This window comes from Suricata suricatta, chromosome 7, assembly GCF_006229205.1.
Source record: "Suricata suricatta isolate VVHF042 chromosome 7, meerkat_22Aug2017_6uvM2_HiC, whole genome shotgun sequence".
Taxonomy (NCBI): domain Eukaryota; kingdom Metazoa; phylum Chordata; class Mammalia; order Carnivora; family Herpestidae; genus Suricata; species Suricata suricatta.
Genome location: NC_043706.1, coordinates 77007410 through 77017756, shown reverse-complemented (window position 1 = coordinate 77017756; position 10347 = coordinate 77007410). Strand labels below are relative to the sequence as shown.

General features: G+C 42.9%; 1 protein-coding gene across 1 annotated transcript in view; it reads left to right on the top strand.

Annotated features, from left to right (window-relative positions):
- The window catches only part of MDN1 (midasin AAA ATPase 1), a 167775-nt gene that overhangs the window by 121759 nt on the left and 35669 nt on the right, over positions 1-10347 (top strand). The window contains exons 64-73 of the mRNA XM_029943195.1: positions 71-344; positions 910-1145; positions 1885-1980; positions 2561-2655; positions 3590-3711; positions 4224-4370; positions 5198-5307; positions 5940-6013; positions 6771-6963; positions 8288-8441. Coding sequence (XP_029799055.1) covers positions 71-344; positions 910-1145; positions 1885-1980; positions 2561-2655; positions 3590-3711; positions 4224-4370; positions 5198-5307; positions 5940-6013; positions 6771-6963; positions 8288-8441 — 1501 coding nt within the window. The remainder of the gene's footprint in view (positions 1-70; positions 345-909; positions 1146-1884; positions 1981-2560; positions 2656-3589; positions 3712-4223; positions 4371-5197; positions 5308-5939; positions 6014-6770; positions 6964-8287; positions 8442-10347) is intronic.

Genomic DNA, 10347 nt, shown 5'->3' with positions numbered 1-10347 from the left:
TCCTCCTTCCTTTTTGATTAGAACTGGGTTTTGATTTATAGAAGTTTAATTGCTCTAATGTTATTGGCAGGATTTTGCAGATATTTTGGTAGAACCAACACTGGAGGAGAAGAAGGGAACTTCAGATGGGCAAGAAGAGGGAGCAGCTGCAGATCCTGGCCTCTTCTCCCAGAGCTCAATGCAGGCTGTGATGCTCATTCATCAGCAGCTCTGCCTCAACTTTGCTCGGTCCCTCTGGTACCAACAGACTTTGCCGCCACATGAGACAAAGCATTACCTTGGCCTGTTTCTGTCCTGCTATCAAACTGGGGCATCTCTTGTGACACACTTCTACCCTCTGATGGGTATGACACTTTATCATTTGAACACTTTAGGGTGATGGGATATAAAAATAAGGATATGGACTTAGTTTAAATGGCTTTGTTCCTCAGTATTATTTCTAATTTGCCTCTAATAGCTTTAATGCTTTTCCCATCATTTATTCCGAGAGAAACCTGAAAACTCAGAAATTAATCTCACAGAATATTCTTTGGTTCAGTTTCCTGTATGACCTCATGAGTTATTTCTTGATATTAGGAAGGAGGCTTTAAATTTCATTTCTGTCTACCAAGACAGCTATAAACACCATGAATTTAAATCCATCAAACCAAACTCTCTACTCTTTTGATAACAACCAGGCAATGTCTGAGTTCCTCTGTATGTATGAGAAACTTGGCAGATTTTGGTGATATTATTATATTAGGATCCTAGTCCTCTAGGCTTATGTTGCTTTGGGCATGATTGGCACTGTGATATAATCTGCTTTATTAGTTCTAGTAGTTCATTGTTTTTGAGCATGTGTTTAACATCTCTGTAACTTGATGGCCCAGCCTACTGAGTTCACTTACTGTACTGATGTTAACTTCATAGGAGCTGAGCTGAATGACCAACTCTTGGGCAGCCAACTTTTGGCCTATACCCTCTCCCACAACACTCTCTTTGGTGAGGCAACCTCAGATCTGATCATGAAGCCTGATGGACCCTATGACTTCTACCAACACCCCAATGTCCCAGAAGCAAGGCATTGTCAACCTGTGCTTCAAGGTTTCTCGGAGGCTGTCAGTCAGCTGCTGCAGGATTGGCCAGAACACCCAGCCCTTGAACAGGTAGGGCAGCGGGTGAGGAAGGAACACTGAGGGTGTGGTCTCTGCCATCCCCAGGGGCAGTCATGTGCACATTCCAGTAGATGAACAAACCCCATTTCAGTGAAACACCACTCACTGCAGAATGGAGATGCCAGTTTGTATTGCTGTTACATAAATGATGTTTGGGATTCTACTAGTTTTATTTGTTGGTCAGAGTTTGCTGTATTGCTCTCTTTATTCAGATACATATGCACATTAGCAGAGGCCTGCTTTTCCAGATTGGCAGTTTTAACTCAGACCTCACTCTGTGGTCTTCAACCAATTTTGTAATAACTCCTACAGCAGAGAGTGGTTGAGAGTTATTAATTTGGGGGCACCTGGCTGGCTCATTTGGAAGAGCATGTGACTCTTGATCTCAGGATCATGAGTTCAAGCCCTACATTGGCTGTAGAGGTTACTTTAAAAAAAAAAACAAACTCAAAAAACTGATCTTTAAAAAAGAAAAGAAAAACAGTAATTATATTCTCAAACTCCATCTTCTTTTCCAGAGTAATGCAGCAGTTAAAGTGTTTACTTTGATCCACAGCCCTAGAAATTTCCTCCATGGTTTTCATAGGTGCTTGTGAAGCAGGGACTTTCCAAAAAGCTTTCATCAGGCCTCCTTTCAGTGCCCTGTGATTTTAAGTGATTGATACTCTCACAGAGATGCCTACATCTTTTTTTCATTTTCTTTCTTTCTTTCTTTTTTTTTTTCCTGCAGCTACTGGTTGTAATAGACAGAATTCGTAGTTTCCCCCTTTCCAGTCCTATCTCAAAGTTCCTAAATGGCTTAGAGATCCTTCTAGCAAAGGCACAGGTAAGATAATTCTCTCTCTTTCTTCATTTTAGTTTGTAGTCAATTGAAAAAAGATAGTCTTATGGCAACATTTTTGCTAGCGGGACAGAAAGTTATAGTTTGGGTTGGAGAAGGATAAGCCTCTTTGCTTTTTTGGCATGGGGGTCACATGAAGCTGAAGCTGTTGCCTTGTGGGGCACGTGAGGGGCCCGCCTCACCTGTTTTCAAGGGTGGGACACAGCATCCACTGGTATTGAGGGCCCCCTCTGCCAGGGTTTGCAGGTGGGCCTCCAGCCAGCTGCATGCCTGCACGTGCCATCCCCTCCCTCCTCTCCCAGCCTCTGAACTCTCTGGTGCTTACCTGATGATCACACTGGAGCTTTGCACTTCAGAGGGGGTCGAGTGTGTATCAGTAGGAAGTCACACTCAGGGTCCCAAATCCTTTACATTTTGCCTACCTCTAAACTCAGCTCTGCTGGATTCTGTCAGGTGATTGGAAACAACTTGAAGCTGAGACACTGGATGTAAACTCATTGCTATTGATAAATCGGCATAAAAGTTATTTAGGGGCCCAGCAGTAAATTTTATCTTTGTTTTTTAGGATTGGGAGGAGAATGCAAGCAGAACTCTGTCTCTGCGGACACATCTCGATTTAGTCAGTCAGATGATCATTCATTGGCGTAAATTGGAATTGAAGTAAGTGATAATCTGTCACTTTCCTTCCCCTCCTGAATTTGTGCAGTAGGGACATTCATCATTTGATTGTTTAAGATAACGAATTTACTTTTTAGTTACTAATCACAGAGTTAAAAGGCAGGGCATTAAGGGTGCCTGGCTGGGTCAGTCAGTAGAGCATCTAACTCTTGATCTTAGGGTCCTGAGTTCAACTCCATGTTGGGAATGGAACCTATTTAAAAAACAAATAGGGGGCGCCTGGGTGGCTCAGTCAGTTAAGCCTCTGACTTCAGCTCAGGTCAGATCTCACATTCATGGGTTCAAGCCCCGCATCAGGCTCTGTGCTAACAGCTGGGAGCCTGGAGCTTGTTTCTGGTTCTCTGTCTCCTTCTCTATCTGCCCCTCCCCCTCTCATGCTCTGTCTCTCTCTGTACCAAAAATAAATCAAACATTTAAAAAATTAAACAAACAAACAAACAAATAGGGCATTTAAAGTGACCTCAGTAGAGGGACACCTGGATGGCTCAGTCAGTTAAGTGTCCAACTTCAGCTCAGATCATGATCTCACAGCTCGTGGGTTCAAGCCCCACCTCAGGCTCTGGGCTGACATCTCAGAGCCTAGAGCCTGCTTCAGATATTCTCTCTCTCTCTCTCTCTCTCTCTCTCTCTCTCTCTCTCCCCCTCCCTCCTTCCCTTTTCCTCTTGCTCTCTCCCCCTCCCACTCATGCTCTTTCTCTCAAAAATAAACATTTAAAAAAACTTTTTTTAAATAAAATAAAATAACTTCAGTAGAGACCAGACAATGGCATGCATTCCTGAGGAGGTGAAGTAGATATCTTTTCCATCTCCACTTGGGAGGAGAGAATAGTAAATGTTTAGCTTTTCCTTCTGTGCTTTCAGATCTTTCAAATGGGTTTCCTTAAATGTCTGCTTGGCTTCTTCTCTCATATTTCAGCTGCTGGTCTATGAGTTTGGACAATACCATGAAGCGCCATACTGAGAAGTCCACCAAGCACTGGTTCTCCATCTACCAGATGCTTGAGAAGCACATGCAGGAACAAACAGAGGAGCAGGAAGGTAATACCTATTCATAAATTTCTTGCCTATTTAGACGTTGCAGACTGATTTGTAGAGTGCTGCAGATATGGGATTTATCTGTTCCAGTGTCTCCCTGTACCACTCCTTTTATATGGGATGCATCGTTTGATTTCTTGGTATTCCTGAGAGGTTTACATGACTTGTTTAAAGTCTAGAGAGCTGGTCATAAGATAAGGTTTCCTTATTTCCTATATCAAAGAGATAGGCAAAAATGAAGATTTCTTTGGGTACTAGCTGGCTTGCATGAGTTAAAGTGTTTCATTTCATATTTAAAACAAGCACCTTTATAATGCAGTTTCATAATTTGAGTGTATTTAATACACCCTGAATGCAGCTGTTTTTATATCAGCTTGAAATTTACTTAAAGTTTCACTTTAAGTATGGTCTCACTTACCTGCCATCCCCCAATGTAGCCCATAGTAGATTGTGTGCATGTTACAACTATGAAATGATAAGCAGGTGCATTTGTTTTGTTCTTTGAATCTTTAAAGATGACAAACAGATGACCTTGATGTTGCTGGTCAGCACGTTACAAGCATTTATTGAGGGATCCTCATTGGGAGAGTTCCACGTACGACTTCAGATGTTACTGGTTTTTCACTGTCATGTCTTGTTGATGCCTCAGGTTGAAGGAAAAGGTAAGGAGGGGTGTGTGTGTGTTTTCTCTTTACTCTTAAACTGCACTATTTAAATGGGTTAGGCTTTGAATTCTTCACAAGATAGGCATCGTGTTGCATGCCAGGTTTTAAATGAGACACTTATAAAGTCATCTTTTATTTTGAAGTGATTCATATTAGATAGAGCAACATTAAAGTACAAACTGGTTATAAATGAAGCCCTGATGAGTGAAGTCTGCCAGAGGTAAATTGCCAAATGCAGATCTTGGGAACCGGCGTGTTGAGGCTGCATATCTTTCTGTCTAGACAATGTAGGTGTCCTGTTAAGCTTCTGCTTGATCCAGACTATAATTAGATTCTTTGATCTAGTGAGCACTCTACTACATATCAAGTAAGTGCACAGGAAACACGGTCAGTTACTGTCCCTGACCACAGCTATTTGGATGAAACAAAACTAGGACTAAAGATTGCATGTGAATGCGCGGTCAGGGTGAACCTCTAAACATGCCATCTTTTAAAACAGGTTCCGTTTCTGAAGATTCTGAGGAAGGGTTTGAAATGGTGTTTAGCGGAACATCTGAGTATACCATCTTTAAGAGCAACAAAATTCAGTACAAGCTGTAATGAAAATATGGGGTAGAATTGACAGGCTGCCTGCATCTCTGGGAATTGCTAGACTCAGGCTCCCTGATGAGCAGTTACATAACGTGCCTACGAAGTGTTGTGCTGTTATCTCACAGTCTGAAGAGTAATGAGGAAGGAACATCTCTAAAACGTGCAGCCCACAGATGGAGCCAGCAGCACATGCAGCAAGTGTGGTGTTTTCGTTTCTTTTTCATTTCTTCCAGATTCACTTTGCAGTGTTCTGTGGAATTTGTACCATTATTACAAGCAATTCCTTGACCGGGTCCAAGCCAAAATTGTGGAACTTCGTTCCCCACTAGAAAAAGAACTTAAAGTAAGACAAACAGCTCTCATGATCACTCCTGGGAGAACAAAATCAGCAAATTCTTCTATTTAGTTCTTTTCTTTGATCCATTTACCAATGAAGCAGGACTCTGGGGAATGGAGGAGAGCATTGCAACTGCCAAGTAGGATGGCAAGATTTATTTTGTGGCATTGGCTCCATTACTGACCTGTCCAAGTGTGTGAGGGGTTAGTGGAGTGGACCCTGTCAAAGCCTCCTCAAAAAGACTGCCACAAACATCTGCTAGTGTTCACTCCCCTGCTCTTGCCCTGGCCGATTTTCTACCTCAGAGGAGTGCCATCAAGTGTTGTGTGCCATCGAGGTGCCCTGGGGGAAGGAGGACCCTGTCTTTTGATAATTCAGTGGTTGTGGAGCCAGCCTTGGTATAAGTGGAATACATATCAGGTGACCTGTTGATCATAGGAGCACTCTCTTTTCATTGTTTTGTGATAAATACATGGGTTCCCTGTTTAGACTTGTTTTACTTGTTTTACTTGTTTACTGGCACACAGTCCTGTATTGGGGATGGAGTGGGCTCTGGACTTCTGTAAACAGATGATTTAGAAAGAAACAGAATGCAACCACTTTATAAATCCATTCCTTGATCTTCATTTATCTTACAGGAATTTGTAAAGATATCCAAGTGGAATGATGTCAGCTTCTGGTCCATTAAACAATCTGTGGAAAAGACACACAGGTAATTTATCTTTTATTTTTATTTATTTTTATTTTTTAATGTTTTATTTATTTTTGAGAGAGAGAGAGAGAGAGAGAGAGAGAGACAGCATGAGCAGGGGAGGGGCAAGGGAGAGGGAGGCACAGAATCCGAAGCAGGCTCCAGGCTCTGAGCTAGCTGTCAGCACAGAGCCTGATGCGGGGCTCGAACCCACGAACTGTGAGATCATGACCTGAGCCGAAGCCAAACGCTCAACCGACTGAGCCACCCAGGCACCCCTGGTAATTTATTTTTTAAAAATTGGAAGTGGCCAAAACTCAGAATTTTTGTATGCTAGGTAGCAAGACTAAATTGTTCAAGTGGCCTTAGTGCTGCTTTGAACTCATTATGAAGCACTAGTTCGTTTTGGTGTGGGTTTTCGACAGTTCCCCCTACCACCTGAAGCAGAGCCTGACTACAAAAAGAATTGGTGTGCCTTGCAACAAAGCAGGCTAAGCACTATAGAAGGATTGAGTCTTTTGCCACATACTAGCTGTCCTACCTTGAGTGAAATGATCCCACCATTCCTAGCTTCAGGTTTTACTTCTAGAAAAAAGACATGACAATACCTGCCTTACTTTTTCTTAAAAAAAAAAAAAAAAAGGATGATAACGAGTATCGAAGGGGTTCACATGTACAGAAGATACAGGTTAAGTTATATGTGTACCCATTATGCCATTTTACATTTCCTCACTTTCCATCCATCTTTTCCTCTTCATCTGACATTGTGTGGGGCCAGGACCCTCTTTAAGTTCATGAAGAAATTTGAAGCTGTCCTGAGTGAACCCTGCCAGTCGTCCTTGGTGGAGAGTGACAAGGAGGAACAGCCTGCCTTGTCGTCACAGCCACCAGCCACCAGTGAGGCATCCTCCATTCGGAGTCTGAACATGGCACTGAGGGAGACCCTGTTGGCCCGGCCAGCAGCTGCACAGGTATACCTTATGAGATGGTGTTTGCTTATTCCTGGGCCAGTTTGGTGAGGTCTGTGCTTTGTGAGGAAGGATGTCCCTAGAACTGGGCAAGGTAATGCCTTTGAAATCTTGCTCTTTGGACAAATAGAGCACTTGTATGTCTGCCTGACAGCGCTGCATAAAAAGGCAAAAAGCATCAGTCCTGGTGCTAAAAGTTTGATCTTCACCTATGGAAAATAAGCATTTTTTGTGCTTACCTGTGAAGATCTCCTCTACCTGTGATGGAAGACTAAAAGCATCATTTGAGGAATATGCCATTGAAGCTGCCTTTGGGCTACCACATGATGAAGCTGCTGTACAGGGAGTGAATGTTTGCAGGAATGTGTTGATTTTAGTGGTTACTGATGACCATGGGATAAATTCTCTCATCATGACCAATTTCAAGCACCAACAGTTAAGAGCTGGCTTGCAAAATTCCAGAAAATTTAACAGTTAAGGAGATTTGGGGTGAGCAGGGCTGTTACAGGATGTGTGGTCCCACATTATATCCGTAGGTGTAAAGAGCTCCAGGATCAGAAAGCTCACCTCAGGACGGTGATAACCTTTGCCTTCTTACTGCACTTCCCAACTTGGGTCCATAGCAATGGAAGTCCTCAGGCTATTTTTAGTATTTCTGAAGTACAGAAAGCATAACAGAAATTGAACATATAGCTATGCTGTGGCTCTACAAATAGGATGTGGGCACCAAGTTTATTTTTTGATTATATTCATCAGTTCACTGATTTCGGTCATGCTGACCAAAAATTTTGATGTGCTATTGATGACAGCATAGGAATTTCAGAGATTCTTTAAGAGAAAAAAAAAAAAGATGAAAATATGCTCCTAATGGACAAAAGTTTTTCCCATTATCCAGTATCTGGGTTCCTGATAATTGAACCGTCAGGAAGTGGAGGCTGGGAAGAGGTGGTAGTAGAAGTATGACTGTGTGTCTGAAAAATACAGTGCAGGACAGCACCATAAAGGCAGCAGTTCTAGTACATTCCGAGGTCAAGCCTGAAGCCTGGAGGCTGGCACGGTAGCATTGCCACAGGTGGGGCAAGGGTCCTTCTACAGTGATCTCATGTGGAGCAGCCGCAGCCTTCTCTAAATATCCAGGACACATGCCTGTCTTAATTTTGGTGATGCTGCTTTTGTTCTTGTGAGACTTCAGAGATGGGGAGGAGAGGACTGAATACTTGTTGAGCTGGTGTATGTGGAGGGGTATAACATTTAAATTTAGTACCAGTGCAGGTGAGTGCTGTTAACTGTTGTTGGCAGTGAGACTAACTTGTGTTCTGCCTCACAGGCTGTGATTCCAGAGCAGGGTGCTCCTTTCCCCTTCGAGGGACAGCTTCTGCGTCGTTTGCCAAAGCTTATGAAACGAATGAGGAAGGTGTGCCTGACGCTCATGAAGGAAAGCCGTTTGCCTCACCTAGTGGAGGGCCTTGACCACTTCACTGGTGAGTGCCAGCAGCCAGGGGCAAAGGGCGGGGTTTGCTCTTTGTTTTTCCCAGTGCCCCCAAGAACATGGAAGTTTGTTACATGTGTCCTTTTTTGACCTCTTCAATAGTGTTGAGCAGTTAATTGAATAAACAAGTGGGCTAAAAACAGAGCCCAGTCACAGGAGCCAGCAGAGACCACACAGGCTGTTAAAATTTTCATCTTGTCCATAACTAATGTTATGTTACGCCATTTTCTACAGGAGCCTTCTCTATGTCTGTTCCCATTGGTTGGGGGCATGAATAAAAGGATACAGAGACATGTTTCCCAGAATCTGTAAGCTGTCTCCACATCTCCAAGTATTGTTTCCCTTGAGTTAAAGGGGAAGGAATATTGACCCACCATCCTCTTCTTGCTTTCTTAACTGGAGAGATGTAGCAGTTCATCTCCTGGTCGTCTTTGCACAGAGAAGTTGAGAGCCAAGGTTTGCTCTGTAGTATAACAGCAGTGGCTGGGGAAGGGATTCCAGAACGTAATAGATTGAGGTGGTGTCATCCTTTCAGCACTGTCTGCACCCCTAATCACCCCCTGTGAGTATGGTGTCAGAGTGAGACTGGTCCTCCTTCAATGAGGCTACAGTCTGATCTCGGGGAGCTCTTTATTTTTAAAACTTGTTAGGGGGCGCCTGAATGGTTCAGTTGATTAAGCGTCCGACTCTTGATTTCAGCTCAGGTCACAGTTTCACAGTGTGTGGGATCGAGCCCCAACCTGGGGTCTGAGCTGATAGCATAGAGCCTGCTTGGGACTTTCTCTCACACTCTCTCTCTCTGCCCCTCCCCTGCTTCTGTGCGTGTGCATGTGTGCACACACACACTCTCTCCCAAAAAAAATTAAAAAAAAAAAAATAAGTTGTTAGAATAAGTCTATTTTATATATCCATTGCTCAAGATGATTTGCGTGCCTGAGTCTGATGATCGAAATGAATGGTCTATAAGTCCCATGTGTATCTTCTGGAAAGGCACCCACTCTGTGATGCAGAGAATTCTCTATCTTTCCTACAATGCCTATATAATGGTGTGCAGTATCCTTGTTCTCTTCTGGAAGACTAGAATGTCTGTGTTAGAGCTACCTTAAAGTATCACATATTGGGTGGCTTAAACAACTGTTAATTTTCTTAACAGATCTGGAGATTAAACATACAAAATCAAAGTATTAGCAGGTTAGGTTTCTTCTGAGGTCTCCTCCCTTTGGCTGGTCTGTTTCCCCTCTGTGTTTTCACATGTTCTCCATGTCCTACTCTTCTGTTACGAACACCAGTCAGGTTGGATTAGGGCCCACCCATACTGCCTCACCTTACCTTAATTACCTCTTTAAAGGCCTTGTCTCCAAATGCACTCACAGACAGAGGCATTGGGGGTTAGGACTGTAGCATGAATTTTGGGGGACACAGTCCATAACACTGCCTTGGCAGGCAGGCAGCACCCTCATGTTATAACTACCCATTGTGGTGCTGGAGAAAACGTAGATTTCAGAGTCAGTTTGGCCAGGGTTTGTGCCCTGTCTTCTCTTTCACTCTTTAGTGGAATGAACTTTAGTAAGTGACTAGACCTTTCTGAGTCTCTCCAGGAAGCTGCAAATCAGTGCTTCTGGAGTTGTACAGAGTATAGGAACATTGACCAAGAACCAGGTACAAGATAGGACCTCAGGATGTATCGTATTTATGGGAAATTTACTTCAAATGATTTAAATTCTTAGTATAAACTGCTGCACATAGTGTTCAACAAGCGGTTTTTTTTTTTTTTGCCTGTTTTTAAACCCTTAACTTAAAAAAGAATAACTACTTTTATTTGGTTGGTTTGTTGTCAAGAGAGATGAATTCCATGATTTATTTTCTATTTCTGTGTACCTTTAGTTTAGAATTTACCA